Source organism: Colius striatus, chromosome 1, assembly GCF_028858725.1.
Source record: "Colius striatus isolate bColStr4 chromosome 1, bColStr4.1.hap1, whole genome shotgun sequence".
Classification (NCBI taxonomy): domain Eukaryota; kingdom Metazoa; phylum Chordata; class Aves; order Coliiformes; family Coliidae; genus Colius; species Colius striatus.
Genome location: NC_084759.1, coordinates 174,931,770 through 174,951,505, shown reverse-complemented (window position 1 = coordinate 174,951,505; position 19,736 = coordinate 174,931,770). Strand labels below are relative to the sequence as shown.

At 39.0% G+C, this 19,736-nt stretch overlaps 1 protein-coding gene across 2 annotated transcripts in view; it reads left to right on the top strand.

Moving 5' to 3' along the window:
• Nucleotides 1-19,736, top strand: part of ARID2 (AT-rich interaction domain 2) — a 101,226-nt gene that overhangs the window by 77,935 nt on the left and 3,555 nt on the right. For both annotated transcript variants that reach the window (XM_062017054.1, XM_062017057.1), the window contains 6 exons: nt 7-2,858; nt 10,502-10,650; nt 15,057-15,195; nt 15,297-15,382; nt 18,670-18,793; nt 18,886-18,977. In XM_062017054.1, the coding sequence (XP_061873038.1) occupies nt 7-2,858; nt 10,502-10,650; nt 15,057-15,195; nt 15,297-15,382; nt 18,670-18,793; nt 18,886-18,977 (3,442 nt within the window). The remainder of the gene's footprint in view (nt 1-6; nt 2,859-10,501; nt 10,651-15,056; nt 15,196-15,296; nt 15,383-18,669; nt 18,794-18,885; nt 18,978-19,736) is intronic.

The window sequence follows — 19,736 nt, the reverse complement described above, 5'->3', positions numbered from 1 at the left end:
CAACAGGAATCCCACACGGGCTACCAAGCGTAGGAAATCACTATCAGAGGACCCCTATTAACCAGTCGTCAACTTTGACAGCAACACAGATGTCTTTTCCAATTCAAGGTGTTCATACTGTGGCACAGACTGTTTCTAGAATTCCACAAAACCCTTCTATTCATACACAGCAGCAACAAAATGCGCCAGTGACTGTTATACAGAATAAAGGTCCAATACCCTGTGAAGTAGTGAAGGCCACAGTAATACAGAGCTCTGTTCCCCAGTCTGCAGTTCCTGTGACTATTGCTGTAGGAGGAGCACCACAAGCTTCTAATCAAAACCACAGCACTACAGGACAACAGCAGTCTGTTACTGTTGTGAGTTCTCAGACGTTGCTTCACCACCAACCTGTAATTCAACAACAGTCTCCACTGCATGCAGTGGTACCAGGACAGATACCGTCGGGCACTCCTGTTACAGTGATTCAGCAAGCTGTACCTCAGGGTCATATATTTGGCAGAGTACAAAACATACCAGCATGCAGTTCAGCAGTTTCACAGGGTCAACAGCTAATCAGCACATCATCGCAGCCTGGGCAGACATCATCGCAGCAGTGTTCTGCTGGCAACCAGCAACAAGATACAGTCATCATAGCACCACAGCAGTATGTCACAACCTCTGCATCTAACATCGTTTCTGCCACCACAGTTCAGAATTTCCAAGTAGCAGCCGGGCAGGTGGTTACAATTGCAGGTGTCCAGAACCCCCCAACATCCAGGGTAGGGTTTCAGAATATTGCCCCCAAGCCTCTGCCATCTCAGCAAGTTCCACCTGCTGTGGTACAGCAGCCACAGCAGCAGCCTCCGCCACCATCCCAGCAAAGCGTAGTGATCGTAAGCCAACCGGCTCAGCAAGGGCAATCGTACGCACCAGCCATTCATCAAATAGTGCTCGCCAATCCAGCCTCCATTCCCCCTGGACAAACTGTCCAGTTGGCTGGGCAGCCAAGCATTACTCCATCTTCTTCACCATCCCCAGGTCCAGTTACAAATAATCAAGTCCCTGCAGCTATGTCATCTTCATCTACCACTCCTCAGTCACAAGGACCCCCTCCTACCGTCAGCCAGATGCTTTCTGTAAAGAGGCAGCAGCAGCAGCAACATTCACCAGCATCATCGCAGCAGCAGGTACAGGTACAACAACCGATACAAATGCAGGTTCAGTCACAGCAAGCTAATGCAGGAGTTGGCCAGCCTAACTCTGGTGAGTCTAGTCTGATAAAACAACTGCTTCTTCCGAAAAGAGGCCCCTCCACTCCAGGGGGGAAGCTTATACTCCCAGCTCCACAGATTCCTCCACCTAATAATGCAAGAGCTCCCAGCCCTCAGGTGGTTTATCAGATGGCCAATAACCAGGCACCAGGTTTTGGAGTCCAAGGACAGTCTCCAGCTCAGCAGCTGCTAGTTGGGCAGCAAAATGTTCAGCTGGTCCCGGGTGCAATCCAGCCCCAAGGGGCAGTACAAACAGTACCCATTTCTAATTTACAGATATTACCAGGCCAGTTGATCTCAAACAGCCCAGCAACTATTTTCCAAGGGACTACTGGCAACCAGGTTACGATAACAGTTGTGCCAAATACAAGTTTTGCTACTGCAACTGTGAGTCAGGGAAATGCAGCTCAGATCATTGCTCCAGCAGGAATTGCAGTGAGTGGAGCACAGACAGGAGTTGGGCTACAGGTGCAAACACTTCCACCTACTCAAGCACCTTCAGCTGGACAATCACCGTGTACTGCTGCTCCCCCATTCAAAGGTGATAAAATAATTTGCCAAAAGGAGGAAGAAGCAAAGGAAGCAACAGGTTTACACATTCATGAACGTAAAATTGAAGTTATGGAGAATCCTTCCTGCCGAAGAGGAGCTGCAAACACCAGCAATGGGGATGCAAAAGAGAGTGAAATGCAGGTGGGAAGTCTTTTAAATGGGAGAAAGTATAGTGACTCCAGTCTACCTCCTTCTAACTCAGGGAAAACTCAGAATGAGGCCAATCAGTGCTCACAAGTCAGTAATGGGCCGTCATTAGAAATGGGTGAGAACGGAGCTCCCGGAAAGCAGAACTTTGAACAAATGGACACACAGGAAATTAAAAGTGATTTGAAGAAGCCCTTAGTTAATGGAATCTGTGATTTTGATAAAGGAGATGGTTCTCATTTGAGCAAAAACATTCCAAATCACAAAACTTACAATCATGTAGGAAATGGTGAGATATCTTCAGTGGAACAACAAGGGAATTTGGATGCCACGCAGCAAGATACTGCCAAAGGTGATCAAGGGGAAAGAATTTCTAATGGGCCTGTATTAACTTTGAGTAGTTCACCTGTTGTAAGCGGTACACAGGAGGCTGCAAAACTGTTAACCCAGCAACTTAGTGGTACCAACACTGATTTACCTAATGGACCTCTAGCTTCAAGTTTGAATTCAGATGTGCCTCAGCAACGCCCAAGTGTAGTTGTCTCACCACAATCTACAGCCTCTGTTATACAGGGGCATCAAATCATAGCAGTTCCACACTCAGGACCTAGAGTGTCCCAGTCTACCCTGTCATCCGAAGTTCGGTCTACTAATGGCACAGCAGAATGCAAAACTGTAAAGAGGCCAGCAGAGGATAATGACAGGGAAACTGTTCCAGGAATTCCAAATAAAGTAGGAGTTAGAATTGTTACAATCAGTGACCCCAACAATGCTGGTTGCAGTGCAACTATGGTTGCTGTGCCAGCTGGAGCGGATCCAAGCACTGTAGCGAAAGTAGCAATAGAAAGTGCTGTTCAACAAAAGCAGCAACATCCAACCACGTACATACAAAGCATGGTCACACAGGTATGTTGCAATGTTCTTTTTCTGTTTGTTCTAACTGTGATTCTGACTAATAACTGTGAAATAACACAGGTGAAGATGTGAACTCGGTCGATATCTCTTGTGTAGTATTTAAAATACTCAAAAAGTGATGGTTTCTTTCAAGGACTGAAATTCTAATAGTTTGCATACTTTAATGTCAGTGATAGCAGTGGAATTTAAAATAGTTTGTAATTTGATTATTAGCAGTAATGAAAGAACCTGCTCACTGATTTCTTCCTTAAAGGATTAACTGTTCTGAAAACAGCAATGATTTGTTGGTTGGTCTTGTAAAAATGTCAGTATTGTTCTGTGGTTTATTCTTGGTGGTTATTGCTTATGGAGGGTTGAATATGTTTTCTTGCAAGTTAAATCACCTCAGTTGTATTTGGCATACTGCAGTGAGTTGAAGTTCTTGCATTTAAAGGTGGTCTTTGAAGGCTTGCTTCAGGGCTTCACTACAGACAGGAGAAAGTATTGCTTTGTGAATTTGATGAAATATTTATGGGATTTTTATTACAAACCGTTGGCAATGTTTATTTTATTGACAAAATAAGCATTGTTTGGGGATTTTGTCCTGACTGATGAACTTTGGGGAGGGCTTTCTTTTTCCCTTGATCAGCTTTTTTTTTTTAGCTGTTTGATAGTGGTTATTCCCTAATACCTTCCTAGAAATGAGATATGACCATCATTTGTATAAGTATTAATAAGACCAAATAATAATGTTTGAGATTATTCCAGTCTCTAGAATTTATTTTAGTTTTGTATATGGACAGAAAATCCCTTTCAAAAAAATGTTCCTAACCTGAATAGGAGCAAAAAGAATAGAATAGCGGGTCTGGCAGTCACAGAGTTCAAACACACCAGAGAGGAAAATGAGGGTCTTAGTGTACATCAGTATGTTTTGACCTTGGGACAAGACAGGTCCTTTGTTTCTTATCTTACTTTTTTAGTTGGTTGGGGTTTTGCTTGGGTTTTTTTTTTATGAGGTAGCAAGTATCGACAGAGCCAGAACGCAAAATTTGACAAATGATGACTAGTGCCATTTCTTTTTCTGCATCAAGTTAGGTTTCTGTTGAAAGATCTTGACTTCTGTTCATCTAGTCAGAGATTGGGGCTAATGGTTAACAAGTTTTCTTTACTTCTTTAGTTATTTACTTGTTTTCCTGATATGTTGTCTTTGTTCTTACTAGAAATTATTTGACCAAAATGAAAGTGTCTTTTGACAGCACAGGGACAATGCACTGGATATTCTGTAGTGTGCATGTATTAGCTTTCCCTTCCTTTTTACAGTGAGTGTCTTTATACAATCTGAATTTCTACTGCAGCTTTGCTAAGGATTTGACTGAAATAAAAAAATGATGTGGCTGTGTCTCTGGAATGGAATAGATATTATCTGTGGCTGACAAGAACTTTCAGTTGTCTCACATGGCTACTAAACTGTCAGACTTTCAGATTTTTGAGAAGAGGGGAATAATACAGTTAACTAGTTTGTTACAGGTAATGCATATTGTAGTAATAGAGGAGGGAAGAAATAAAAAGGATTATTTTCTGTGGTGACAGTTTCTTTTTTTTTGCTATCACTGATACCACTATCAGTAATAGTTCCTACATTTTCCATTACCTGCACAAACAGAAATGCTGCCAGTTGAGTTTCCCATTCAGTACAGATTTGCAGATCAAAAGTACCATGACATAGTGTCTGCTACCGTGGAAGTTAACTTGCTCTTCTGTCTGTAGGATGCTGTTCCTTTCTTCAAAATTACAGTAATATGGGACAAAATGAGTTAGTTTTGGTCTTGGTGAACAATCTAATTTGTTAGATAATTGCCTTAACCATTTCATATGGCTGTTTATGGATCATGTCTGTCATGAGAATGCTAAGTACTGACTGAAGCCACTTTACAGTATTTACAGTACTCTGTTCACACATAGTAAAAATCATAGTTTGGCTTAAGACTTTTTTAAGGATCTTTTCTACTCCTTTAAAATGAAGGTACTGGATTATAAACACTACGAAAATCATCCATCTCTGGGTTTTTTTCCAAAGCTGCTTAGCAGCTGCAATAGCCATTATTTTTCTGGAAAAGCGGATGTTAAGTATTTCCAATACTCAGTCTGCTTTTAGGAGGATCTTTAAGACATCTAGAAATACTAAGATGTAGTAAAATTCTCATCAACTCAGTGTCAGTTTTACTGATGACATCTTTTGAGGTTAGGCCTTGTATAATCCTCCCGTTTTGAGAGTCTTCCTGTATCATAAGCTCCCCTGTCCCTCAGGTTTTGAAAGGCAGCAGCTAAGTAACACTTTTTCACTTGAACATCTGCACTGTTTTATTCTCTCTGCAGTAGCTAATGTATACTGGCTATCTTGCAGAAGAAATAAGAGAACATGGTTCTTTCGTCAAACAATGTCAAATTTGTTGTAAATACAATCCAATAGAGAAAAACAGTGAGAGATGGAGCATAAAGGAATATTGCCTATGGTAAAATATCATAGCTGCTGAAGTTTTTCAGTATGTGATTTCATGTTTGCTTGTCATCTTAAAATTTCATTTTGAGCTAGAGCTTGGATTGCAGAGAAGTGAGAAATAGAAGGATAGAAGAAGAAAACTTGTAATAAAATTCAAACCGAACAGGAAGACTGGAAAAGGAGACATAGAGGTCAGAAGGAGGAGGAGAGTGTTGCTTATGCAACTACAGAAGGATTAGTTGTCATAAACTGCAGAGAGGAGAAAGGGAAGATGCTTGAACTGAAGATACGGGCCAACAAATAGGGGAGGAAGGGAACAGAAATGTGAAAACTAAGGAAAGCAAGAAAAGAGGGGAAAAACACTTTTATATTCCCTTAAGGATTAAGAGAAGATTTGTTTGATATGAATGGTAGTTTAAAATGGCCTGGTACTATGTGCTTGGGGGGAAAAATGTTGATTTAAATGTCTGAAAACACTGAAAATTATTTACTTGCTGCTTATGGGACAGCCCATGTAATGCTATTGAAATACAGTTAGACAAGTACAGGTATTATCTGTGCATAACCTGAGATCGTTCCATGTTAATTGTGCACCTCAGCAGAACTCACTGAGAAATAACTAAATACAAAGTGACTATAAAGATTTTTATCTTCTTTTTGCATTTTTATAAAACATTAGGCTGTGTGTATATGGATTATGTCAGAAGAGGAGCATGTGGTACACACAATGTTGCAAGGGTTTTTTAATGTCTTGCTCTATTTTGTAAACTCATTAAATGTAGTCTGAGAGGAGACAAGTTGGCAGTTTACTTTCTTGGCTTCCTTGCTCCCTGTTCCTGGATTCTTGCTTTCCCAAGGCACTGTGTGGGACCAGCGCATGAAAAGAAAATAAGCAGTTGCCTACCTGTACCTTTTCCACTTTTTCTTACTCTAAATGCTTCCAAAACTTCTGTTGAACATAAGCATGTTGGTTTGTTGCAGTTGTTGTGTGTTACAAAGGAACATTCTGATGTCACACCGAATTCCCAGGAGTAAACAAATCTGATTTTAATTGCCTTATCTGGCTTTTAAAGTAATTGCTTCCCTGCCCATCACTGTCATACGCCATTTCTCTTAAGGCTGACTACTTGAAACATACTTGTGTGGAAACTTAGGTGGCAAAAAATGTGTGAGCATTGCCTTAGCTATTGCCTCTTGCTCTCTTGTTGATTGGGAAGCTGAAAATTGCCATGCACCAGAAAGCAGGTGTATAGCTCCAGGAGGTGTAATTCATTCCTAACCACAGAGCAGATGAGTTTCTCATCTGGAAGTGTTGAAATAGAGAATCTCAGTGCTTTTATTGCTCTTCACTTGTGAAGTACACTTTTGCAAGCAGACTTAAACTTCAGTAATCTAGCAAGGAAAGAACATTTACTTTAGTGCCTACCCATCTAGCTGACCTCCTCCTTATTCAACTCCCCATATATTCATTTTCATCTTACAGGTTACCTTTTTATATATGCTCATTATCATGAATTAACTAAACATAAAACTTTATAATAACAAACTGTAAATACTGTGATACTTTTAAAGTATTTTTACTAGTAATTAGCTGTTTATTGTGGACTTAAATGTATTTACTATGGGCATGTGCATACCAGTGGTGTATGCAGCCTGATGTTTTTAAACTGCACATGGCTATATAGCAACAGGATTTCCATCACACTGGGTTGCAGTGTGTTCTCGTGCTGATGGCACAGCAGGCCTTTTACATGAGCAGGTATCATGTTAAAATAGTTACTCATTAATACATAAAGAAAATGGCATCAATGGTTCCATGAAAGAGAGGCGGGGGCCATTTCTAGTCCCTGGCTACCACACAGGAAGCTCATGTGCCCAAACGGAGGAGCTGTTGTGCAGAATAGTTAGTGTCTTTTGTGTAAACAGTCCATTCTAGATAGCAGAAAGCTCTTAGCTTTCATCTTAGTTTTCATTACTACCTTGGACTTACCCCTGCTGCAATCTCCATCTACAGTCACCCGGTCTAGATACAAGATCTCCTTCCGCTAATTAAAAGTAGCATCAATTTTGTAAGTAGACTATACAGGCATTAAGGATTTGTATTTTATATGGGTTTAAGAGTTCAGTGCAAACCATACTGAGATAGGTGATGCTGTTAGAGGTACCTTTCAGTCCCAAGATCCAGTGAGATCTCATTTGCAACAGTGCTAAGCGGTGGCAGTTGCAAATCGTACCATGGAGAGGTCTAATCTTATTATAAAAAGATGCTGTCAAGTGTTTTCAAGTGTGCTAGAGTACTAGGCATTTGATTTACCAAAGAGCCTGGACTCATTAAATGTTTTTGCTAGAGGAGGACATTTTGTGAAATCTTTATACCATGAGAGATTTTTTTTTTTTGTCAATGTTACTTCTCCCAGAAAGACTTCATTAGGGAAAATTAAATGTCTGTCATTTTGTTAAAGTAGTACGTGAGTTTATATAATCATTGTGTATCAGTACTGTCAACTAGGTAGCACATAGCAAGTGCCTCAATGTACCTTTCTGGAAAAAAAAGTTTCACTTCTGAAACACAAAGACTATACTTAATTTTAGTGACATCTTATTCTATCCTACATTGCTAAGTCAATACATGAAAACAGAGGAGGGAAAAAAGGAAACAGAAATCAGCAATACGTGAAAACGGAGGAGAGAAAAAAGGAGACAGAAATCAGCAGTATTTCTGATCTCTTGAACAAAGAGGGAAAGACTTTGAGATGTTCAAGCATAAAGTTTCTAAAATAAAACCTAGGAAAATAAAGTTAACTTCACTTGATTTGTTGATTTTAAAAGGTAATTGTCACAGTTAAGGGCACGCAAAAGATACAATTTTAAAAATACATCAAAGTTGTAACTGCCCAATGCTACAAGTTTGAACAAAACTGCTCTGCTTTGTAGTACAACAGTAATAAGAGAATTCTAGACAACAACTATTATTTTACACATTTATTTTCAATTTATCAGGTTTTTTTCTCAGGAAACAAAAAAAAAAGAGTAATTGGAGGGAAAACTGAATTTTAACTTTGTCCTGAAATTTTGTTTCCCATACTATGCTCCTTCATTTTCAGCCTGTAACATTTTGTGTTGTATCTCTCAGATATCCGTGTTTAAAATAAACAATTTTTTTAATGAGGTGGTATTAAAACCTATGAATGTTGTGAGGAGAGCTTGCCAGAAAAACCCTTGAGGAAATTCTGGATTAATTGCAGTGTTTGCTGAGAATGGATTAAATAATACATGGACCACACATGGAATTATGAGTATTAAACAAAATACTGAATGCATTCAGTCTCCAGTACATTAAATAAGACAAAAGTTCTACAGGGATAAAAAGTTATATAAAGACCGTCATACTGTATTGATACTGGATTGCCAAGTGGAGATTACAAAACAAGCTGTACTACTCACCTTCCATGGTTTTACTTTCAGCTTCACTTAAAAATGCTTTGTGAAAGGAACACTGATCTTAAAAGGCTCCATTTGTGTTTGCCTTTTACTAAAAGAGATATTGTGAAGATTTGTGACTTAGAGGTCTTTACATGAAAATTGTTGCTGAGTTAAAAATAATTTGTAGTTATGACTGATGGACACGTGAGTCCTTCCTTACTCTCCACACATGCAGATCACAGGCATCAGACAATAATTGTGCTATGTTCAGGACTTTTCCTGAGTTTTGCCATATTTTTTATCAGGATTTACACTTGGATATGGGAAGGGTTTTGGTTTCGCTTGCTCCCTTTTTTTGCTGTCCTTTTGGTCATGTTATTAGTGTTGTATGATCTGTCATAGTTATGAACTCATTACCTTGTGTGCCTGTTGTCCACAGTGCCAACAGAGAGCAGCAGGAAGAAAATCTTAACATCAGTATGCAAATTAAATGTTTAGAAGTGGCACTTAACCGTTTCCTTACAATTGTTGGCTAAAACTATTTAGTAGCAGACCTGTAAAAGATGTAAACAGACTATTGTGTCCACCGCTTGAAAATGCTTCTTTTATATAAAACACAGACTTGAAAGTAATTTTGTTGGTCTCTAGAAAAGGAATGTAACACTCTTCTAACCATAGGGAGGAATAGTTTGATTTTTTTTTTTAAAGTATTGTAAAAAAAGAAATGTTATTGTATATTTTTATTGTCATCAGCTTTATAAACTTCTTTCTGGCCAGAGCCTTCCAGGGAAAAAGAAAGAAGAGAAACAGTATTCTGTTGTGAAATGGGAAATCCAGCATTCAATATCTAAAATTCAGAAAAGAAGAAATAAAAATGACATATTTTGCCTTTGGTTTTGTCTTTCTTTGGTTGCTTTTAAGATATTTTTTTATTCACTGTTAAAATATGTGTCTTGTAATATTGCAAGGGAAGGAGAGGAACATCCTTTTCCTTTTAATTTCTACTGTATACAAGTTGTACAGCATATTTAGGCATTCTGGGCATATGGTGTTCTGTGTAAAGGTAGATGTTCTGCCTGTTATTGCAAGAGCTTAAAGTAGGACTTCATTTGATAAGTTTCCTAGAGAAAATGGTATGTCATAGTTGCAGCCCGCTAGTCGTTAATAGTGTTACTTCAGCAACGTTCAATTTGCCTTTTCTTGTGCACTCCGTAACACAAGCTGAGGTGTACCAATGTGGTAGTTCAAGAATTCTACAGATGCAGAAAACATGAAATTATTTCATCACAGAACATAAAGCAGTTTTAGATGCATCGGTGCTCTTTTTACTACTTGTAGCAATATATTCTCTTACATTAACATAGGAAAGCAAATTATTCCTTGTGCTGAAACTGCAACACCTTGGGTTTGCATGTTTACTTTCTTAAAGAACAAATAAAGCCTTTGTCAAATAATGCTAACCTTTGCTCCTCTAGTGCTCTCAAGAAATTCCTTTGCAGTTATAATCTGTGTTTGAAGACGGGCATAAGGTTTAGTAATTTGAATATTAGAAATTTCTGCATTGATACTATAGTGTAAAAGTTGTATGTCTCGTTACTGTGTCTGTTAATGCTTATTCAAAGTGTTAAAGTCTAAAGCTTGTGACAAGTTAAGCAGTCTTTGAACAAACAGCAAACTGTATGTGAAGTCTTGAAATAAGCCTTGTTTAAAACTGTTTTAATTCTTTCTACAGAGCACACCTGCAACGTCGATACCAACAGTTCAAGTACAGGGCCAGCAAATCAATTTGCAGCCCCCTTCATACACTGCAGCAAGTCAGCATGCAGAGCAAATGAAAAAACCTGGACAGAACTTCATGTGTCTGTGGCAATCTTGTAAAAAGTAAATGTCTCATTTGTTTAACTACCTTTTGCTAACATGTAACAGATGCTTGAATATAGAAGGTGATTCTACAAATTCTATCCATTCTGTTTCCTTAAATGACCTTTTAATTTGTCAGTAGGGAGAAGAAAAAGTGAAAAGTGTTGCGGAAACCGAAGCAGAAATGAGGGAGTGCAAGAAATTTAACTGCTCTCAATTACACTTCTGAGCATAAAATGAATATTGTGTGGCTTTCTTATAATATGTTTTTTCTTTGGTAATAAAGTCATGTAGTTAGGTTAAAAAGAAAAGAAATTCCTAGCTCTGAAGCTTGTTCTTCGTGTTGCAAATGCAAAAATAGTTGGCTTCTCCAGTTACAAATGTTTTCTTGTGTTCCCCACTTCTAATCTTTCTTGTGTTTCCAGTTTTGCAAGAGCACTTACTTCTATGTCCTGGTCAAAGTCTTATTTAGATTATGACTAATTTCAGTAATTATGATACCATTTGTGTGCCAGTGAACTCCATTGTCAGGAAAGGAAATAAAAAGGAACCTCGCCTTAAGACTAGACAGCAATGGTTGGTCTTTTGTTGATTTGTTGTTGTCCTTAGGAGTTGAACTTAGCAGACTTTTGGAGGTTGTAGGCTTACAAAAATGTGGTCCCTACCTTGTTATCATTATGTATATCTCGATACTGATTTTTAAAGTAACACAATATTTTTGAGTTTGTGAATATTTTTCACCAACCTGCACCCTTCCCTAAAAACTAAGCAAAGGCAGTTGTCAAATGGCCGCTGTAAAAACAGAAAAATTGCATAACCTATAGGGTGAACGTGAAAAAGGGCGAGATACTTGATCGTTGTAGGACAAGACATAAAGATGGGCTGATTAGGCACAAATCCAGTGTGTAGACATTCAGAAAGTTGGTATGAAACGATGGAGAAATTCCAACATTTGGAACAAATGGTGGAAATGAGGCATTTGAACAGAATCAGAGGAAGACTGAAGGACTGCAGACCTGTGAAGCTGTAATTCCTGTTTCTTTCATACCTTAGAAAAGTAATGCAAAGACCATTTAGTCAAGGAAAGACGTAGGGATTTTAGATAAGTTTCGGACTGGTAGTACAGAGATTTGGCACTTTTTAAATCATTGCCTTCTTTTCACCTTAAAATTGATTTTTTGTTTCTTTGGTAGGTGATATTTCTGTATTTAGGAAGTACATTTTCCACTGAAGTGGAAGTGAAAGGCTGGGGCAGTTTCTCAGCAGAAGCCTTGCCAATGTATACTGTCTTGAAGAATTTGTTAACTAGTTTTGAAGCATAAATTCGTCACCAACTTTCTTCTGTGTCTAAAGTTACGTAGGATGAGTTGTGTAGAGTTGAGGTCACATCTAACTATGAAAGAAGCTGATGGGAATGTGCAGACAGATTTTGGGGCAGGAGGAGAAACAATACATTTGTGATTACCTTACATTATCAGTCTTTTTGTAAGTCTGTCTTGAAATACTATTCCAGTAAGTTTGAAGGCCTTCACAGTCATTGGATTGATAATCAGAATAAATGCAAATAAATAAAAGAATATGTTCTTTTCCTGCCCAGTAACTTGGCTGCTGCAGTCAGAAGGATTCCAGGGGTGGGGGTTGATGGTGGAAATGGTTCTGCTGTTTTGGTTTTTGGAACTGCGTTAGGAAACGTTATACCATTGTTTTGAGGTAAAATGCAACAGATTTAGTAGCGTCTGAAGACCACAAGCAGATCAGGTGCAATTATGCAAATAGTTGCAATGATTGGCCTCTCCACATGTGTTCAGATTTAGCACCTAAGGTGGAAGTAAAACTCTAAAAGGTGTCAGTCAGCGCACTACTTTGCATTGAGGATGTAACAGAAAGTAGGTGTTTTCCTTTGAAGTTCATCTGTCTGCAAGTATTGCTAATTTGATTCAGCTTAATTCAAAAGCTGCTGTTTGTTTCACAGATAGGCAGGAGATGTCTGCTCTTGAATGCTTTGCATTTAAAAAGTAAATTGGATATGCTGTTGAATCTCCTGCCTCTCAAGTCAGCTACTTAATGTTCTGAACATTAAGCAGCTGAACAGAATGATGGAGAAATTAAGTGGGAAAGGGGTCTAGATTCAGCTGACCATCTTCTCAGTACTTAAGGGTGTTTTTTTATTATTACTGTGTTTGGGTATTTTTTAAGGAAAATAGTCTTTTCTCTGCAAAATGGTAGTAAATTTGAATCTTCTTAGATCAGTGATAGAAGTATAACACTGAATATATTACAGTGAATGAACCAATGTAGCTGAAATAGCTTTCTTAAAGCCTTGGCATGTTGAATAAAATGTTTTAAACTACATTTTGGGTTTCAAACCATGAAATTTGTTTAATCATGCCAGGAATTAATTATTCGTACATAGGTTTGTGTCAGACTTAAGTTTACATACTGACTTCCCCTTTATTTCAGAAATCTTTCTGTCCTCTGATACGTCAGCTTTCACTGTTGAGCCAATGCAGACATAAAATATTTTGTTTTAATTTCCTGCCACAAGCTATCTGGACCAAAAGCAAGAGGCAGCTATTCTCCTTCCCAGTTTCCCTTCTGACTGGCATGGAAAAGATTAATGATTTGTAAGAGAGTAGTATTTCTTGCCTGTGCAGAAGGTGATTGCTGTATTACAAGTGGTTATTGCAGTAGGATTCAACTTACAAATAAGACGTGTCTGTGGATGAAATTAGCTCTTTGACACCTTTCAGGGGTTCAGGTAGCAGCGTCTGTACAGTCAGGCTACATATCGATTCCAAGTATGTTTGCATAATGGATGTGATTGAAATGAGTTGTAGGATGTGGGAGGATGTGGCTGGACCAAAGCAGCAGGTCATGTGCTGAGAGTTCTGCCTTGAACTTGTCTATAAATGCTGCTGTAGGTTTAAGATGTTGCTTCGTCTTGTCTGCTTGCTATAAGAATGTGGAGGTCATCTCCATCTTGGCACTATTCAGCCCAGTGACCTCAATCAAACATCTTAACACAAATACTTTTGTTGTTGACTGAATCTAAAATGCTGGCATGTGAACCAGAGAAGCTGAGGTGGATACATGTGTTTCCCCATCAGTAAGACTGTTGCACCAGCAAGTGTGTGAACACAGCTGTTGGCAGTGACTCCCCAAATGGCAGCAAAAGATTTCTAGACGTCTTCTATATTGAAATGAATTGTGAGCAGCTAAGTATTTTGATTATTTTTAGCTATTTTTTTTTCCTCTGTTCTTACATCTAAGGGGTGTAAGGGAAATGTTTTAAGGTGTATTTAGATTTAAAAAAACCCCAAAACTAACCAAACAAAAAACAAACCAAACCCCCCAAAACTACCACTTTGAGTAGTTCTCTGCTTTCACTTAATGTTTTTGCAATGTATTCCCCATTACCATCAATATGTATAAATGTTCCAATAAAACGTCTTTTGTCTATGTGGCAATTTGAAAATACAGATCTAAGAACCGTTGAATTCACCAGCACTTTGAGATGGCATTCACAGTGATTTGTAACTTTTCTATCACTTTGAAATGGAAGGAAGCCTTACCAGGCTGAACTCACTGCAAGATGTGTCAAACCTGTGCTTTCATCAAATAGAGCATAGAGAAAACACAGAATACACTGTTGAGAGTATTACAGAGCCAGGCTTAGGACAGCTTCATCTTTTCTGTTGATGCCAAAGCACATAAACTTGCTGAAATACTTCAAGTGGTGTGCCTTGTGGCTGTCAGCAGGCAAAGTTCTTGGTTTGAGTTTTTCGGAAGTCACAGAATCACAGAATGGTAGGGGTTGGAAGGGACTTCTAGAAATCATCTACTTTTGCTTTGATCAGGCTGCACAGAAACATGTCCAGATGGGTTTTGAAAACCTCCAGAGATGAAGACTCCACACCCTCACTGGGCAGCCTGTGCCAGGGCTTCATCACCCTCACAGTGAAATAGTTTCTCCTTATGTTCAAGAGTCACATGCTGTATTCCAGCTTGTGCCTGTTACCCTTTGTCCTGTTGCTGGGCACCACAGAAAACAGACTCAGGCCATCCTCTCAGCAACTGCCCTTTAGATATTACTGTATTTTGCTTTCCTTGCAGAGAGTGGATCTGTTGGAATTAACGTGCATTATTTCTTTAGTGAGGTATAAATGGAAAAACAGAACTAGGATGTTTCAACGGGATGTGGGAAAATCACATTGCCATTTATTGGTAGTTCACTGGTAATATAAGTACACACTTTTCCCTTGGAAATGTTACAACTTTTCATTTATCAATGTATGTGTTCTTTCAGGAAATTAAAGAAAAACCCCAACAAACAACCTTTAGGCAGTATGGGGTTATGCTTGTGATATTGGCACTTCAGCATTTACTGGAAGAAAACCTGAGATTCCCCTCTCTCTCTCTTTTTGTAGGTGGTTTCAGACACCATCACAGGTTTTCTATCACGCAGCAACTGAACATGGAGGAAAAGATGTCTACCCAGGGCAGTGCTTATGGGAGGGATGCGAACCTTTCCAGCGGCAGAGGTTTTCCTTCATTACCCATTTACAGGTGCCTGTGTTCTTTTACATATTACTTGAGAAAACAGCAGGAATTTCATGGTAAATTTTCACAGTCCTTTCTCACTGTCTTTCTCTTTTTCCCCCACACAGGATAAGCACTGTTCCAGAGACGCTTTGCTTGCAGGATTAAAGCAAGACGAACACGGACAAGCAGGAAATCAGAAACCTTCCAATAAGTAAGAGACCTGAGCCTCATTAGCAACAGATAAAATAAGAGAATTAGAAAATTATTGGAAGAATTTGTATATTTATCACTTGTCTTATTGAGTGAAACTCTGCATATGTAGAGACTACAACAAAGTCTGTTACAGTGAGACAAAATGGGCAAAAGAGGGATAGGTGCTGATGTGGGAGATGTGGTTGCAGTTACCATAAAAGGAGCAGGTAATTCTTTAAGGTGTGTGTGACAGTGCTCTGTGATGAACATTGTTCCCAACACATTCTCCTGGTTTTTCCCAACTGGACAGCATTTTATTATCTAATTTTTTTTGTAAAAGGCGAGTGCTTGGAATCCAAATGGAAAGTTATTTATTGTGGACAGTTCAGCCGTTTCATACAGCTGAGAGAGATTGTCTTGTAACTTAACTGCATTCCTTCAACTTTTTGTGGTCTAAATTTGGGCTGGTTTGATCCAGGGACTCTTGGAATAAACTTTCCTTTAAACAAGCACAGGAGATAAATACCAGGTCCTCTGAATCTTCTGATTTTGTGCTGCTACCTGGATTCAACTTTGCTCTCCTCTTTCCCAAAACAATTTCAGCCATCTGGACTTAACATTGGAGAGCACGAGCCAATCGCTGTGGGGATGTGGCGATGATTATGTTATTAAGGGTTCAGTTACTTGTATGAGTGTATTAAGACTAGGTCTTTGTCAGTAACTAACTGGAGTCTCTTTGTTGCAAGCTAAAGATGTAGTTACATGGTCCTAGGCAGATTTTTGCAGTCTGTTCTGCGGGTAGTTAAATTGCTACCAAGCTGCTGGAGGCAGCGGAGGAAGTTGACCGTGACAGCTGAGGAATTTAGTTTGGGACTCCTTTTCTTTTTTAGTGTAAATAAACTTCTTAACACAGACTTATGATTGCTTTATGGTGCCTTGACTCATTACAATGAACAACATTCAGACCTCTGAAAACCACAAAATGAAGAATGATGGTAATGTAGTCTTAAATACTCAGTAAATGGGAAGCATAGAGCTGATAGCATCTATTAGCATGATGTGATCTCAGCTCTGCCTTTTCAAAACCGTTCTATCACACAGATAACACATCCGGTAGTTCTCCAGTGTCCTCAAAGTCCTCTTCAAAATTGGCACAAGTCTTCATATTAGGAAAAACTACACTCACCTTGTACAGTGTAGATAAAGTGAGTGTTATCAGTGCTGGAGTTAAAATCTGTGGAGCACAGTGTAACAAGCAGAGGCTCTAAGCATTCCCCTAAGCACCGTTTCTGTCTACCATAACAGTTCAAAAAATCAGTAATGGCTTTTGCTGCAACCAGGTAGGCAAAGTTAAGCTGCGCTACAGAGTTGGTCATGAACCTAAATTCTGTATTTCTTTGTTTTTAAAGTTGTATCACACAAACCTTTCCTCTTCTGGTTTTCAGAGGTAGCAGAATGTCACATTCTGGAAGGTCAGGTAGCACTAGCAGTTAACTCCATGTTGACTGTAGCTTTGTGCATTTGAATCTTTTGGCATCATCGCATTATTTTTTTTCCCTTGTTGCCACTGAAGCAGAGGTGGTAGCATGAGCTACCAAAAATACCCCTCGTGCACCATAGGGGTGGGACAAGAGGTAAATTCAGGAAAGCTAGATGTTTCTTGAGAGAGATACTTGCCCACAGACATGAGTCAGTCTACTTGCTGTCTCAGTAAACTTTTATCAACTTCTTTGTTTTCCAAAATCAAAAAGAGAAGACAGTATTTTCATATCTTTCTAATTTATTGCAGCTGTCCTTTTCTCATTGTTTCTAGGTGATAACAATCAAGGTGATAGTAATTCAGTTTTCTAAAATACAGTGTGATAGCTGTTGAAGAGAGACCTTTGGAATGGCCTCCACTGATAAATCCTTGTTCTTCTCAATTTAAGGAAAACAAAAATGTTCCAGAAATTAAAAGTGAAGATGATAGTTCCTTTACTGTGGTACTCGATCTCCTATAAACATTTGTCATCACCAGCAGTTTCTTAGTTCAGCCCCTGCCCTTCTCCCGTTACTGCATAAAGGTTTTCAAATCCCCCCCCTTCAGGGGAAGGTGGTGGTATGGTTATGAGCTGATTTTTTGGGGAGGAGCCTGTCTGTTACTACTTCTCAACTTTCCCTTCTGTGGTATACAACCACTCATGTGAACCCTTTTGCTAATCTTTAACTAGGTTTCCTTCTTGTTAGAACTTAAGATTATAAAGCCTCTCTGAGTAACAAACCCAAGTTTTGTTTTTATATTCGCTTACAGTGAAAGATGCCTAAAATGAACATTACCCTGTAAGAGTATTATGTTTAAATTGGAACCTTTACATTAGATTTATGCTGCCTTTGGCAGTAAGCACTCTTGGCAGTTTCAGTCAGGTTCTACCTAGGGTATTGAAAGACTTCATATAATAATATTGTTCCATAGACGGAAGTGTGCCGATATTTCTCATCATTGATAGTACTGCAAAACTTTCCTTCTACATGACGTTAAGTGCCACTCATTAAGTGAAACTGCATATTTATACATTCCAAACTGTTAGTTGGATGAGTAATTTAAAAGTTTTACATGAAACAGAGCTTTGACTCCAGTGTTAATAGTGAAAATAAGGAATTTGCTTCCGCCATGTTTGTTATTTGTACCAGCTTTATGTCATACCCTGCTTAGTTTATTAACTCAGTCTGAAAGCTGCAGTAACAGGTAATTGGCTTTACAAATGTTTGATGTGATTTAACAATTAGGTGTTTCATGTCTTAGATCATAATTTAGATCATGTTACTTTATATTACTCCTCACTGACCACAGTTAGTATGCGTTATACATTGTTTTATCATCTCATGGTCCCAATGAGCTGTGTCAGGTTTTGAACGGCTATATTTTAAGGACGTCCTCTGGCCACATCTCAGGTGGCATTTACATAGCTGCTATCACAGTTCCTGCTAAAGCCTGTCTGATAAAACATTCTTTTAAATAGGTGCACTTCAGGAAGTGGCTATGTCATTAGTGCAGTGTGTTACTTTTCCATCACTGATGAGCAGTACTTCCTCAAAAGAAGTGCTTTTTCACATTAAATAGAGCCCATGACTCTTCCAAAGGCTTTGCAGTAAGGTTTATCTCTGTTGAAACAAAAGGCAAATCACCTGTCAGCACCAAATATTAATGGATTGTTGTGTCTCTGCTCAAATAGGTTAAAAAAAGGGCTATATAAATTTTCAGTGTTGTTAATCTGCTAGCGAGTGGTGCAAAGCTTGATTTTATTACTTCTTTCTTTACTAATGTAGGCAGCCAGCTGCAGGGGGTACTGCCTCTACTCCCAGAGCACAGAAGGCCATTGTGAATCATCCGAGTGCTGCCCTGATGGCTTTGAGGAGGGGATCAAGAAACCTTGTCTTCAGAGATTTCACAGTTAGTACCGTATGGCTTGAGTGTTAGATATTAATTGTTCCCTGCCACTACAAGGCTTTTACAATATTTTTTTTCCCTCTTTACTTTTATAGGATGAAAAAGAGGGACCAATAACTAAACACATCCGATTAACAGCTGCCTTAATATTAAAAAACATTGGTAAATATTCAGAGTGTGGTCGCAGGTAAGCATCGTACGCTTCTCTCAACACCAATGGGAAATGTTTCTGTTCTTTTAAGTAGCAAACAATAGGCTGGTTTTACCTGTCCTTTAAAAAACCCAGTAAGTGCATTGACAGTGCAGTTTCTCCATTGGTTCTGCGCTTAGTTCCTCACACAGGTGCTGAGCTTTATTTTACCTGAAACAGGATTTGCCACCCAAACTTTTGAAATGTGCCTGGTAAATTTGGCGGGTTAACTTTTCAGAGCCAGGCGAGAGAAGCCTTTGCTGTGGGTCTGTCCCTGCCTCCTGCCTCCTGCAGGCAGCACTGCATGACTTTGAAAATGAATTCTTCTGTGATTGTTCAGCTCCCCGTTGGCAGTACCCTTTCACCTCAACTTCAGAAAGAGCCGAGTGAGCTCTTACAAACGGTTTCTTAAGCTGTGGAGTGACACACAATTGCATTCCGCGCTTGCTGCCTCTCTTTTGCATTCCCCTCCAAAATAAATGGCTCCGTCAGCTTTCCTCTCACTTGCAGGAGATCCTTCAGTAGGGAAATAGACCAGGACTGACTTTTGTGGTACTAAGTAGGAAATGTTCTTTACGATACAAAAGGTGTAGTAGTTAAGTACTGTGCCAGTAATCACCGTACACACTGCTTCTGATTTTTCCAAGAATTTACAAGCTGAGTGTTTTCTTGGTTTTGTCTTGTGTTGTTTTGGCTTCATAAGAGCAGCAGAAATGATTGCTCGCAAATAAATTCTGTCTGGTCTTCAAAACCCTG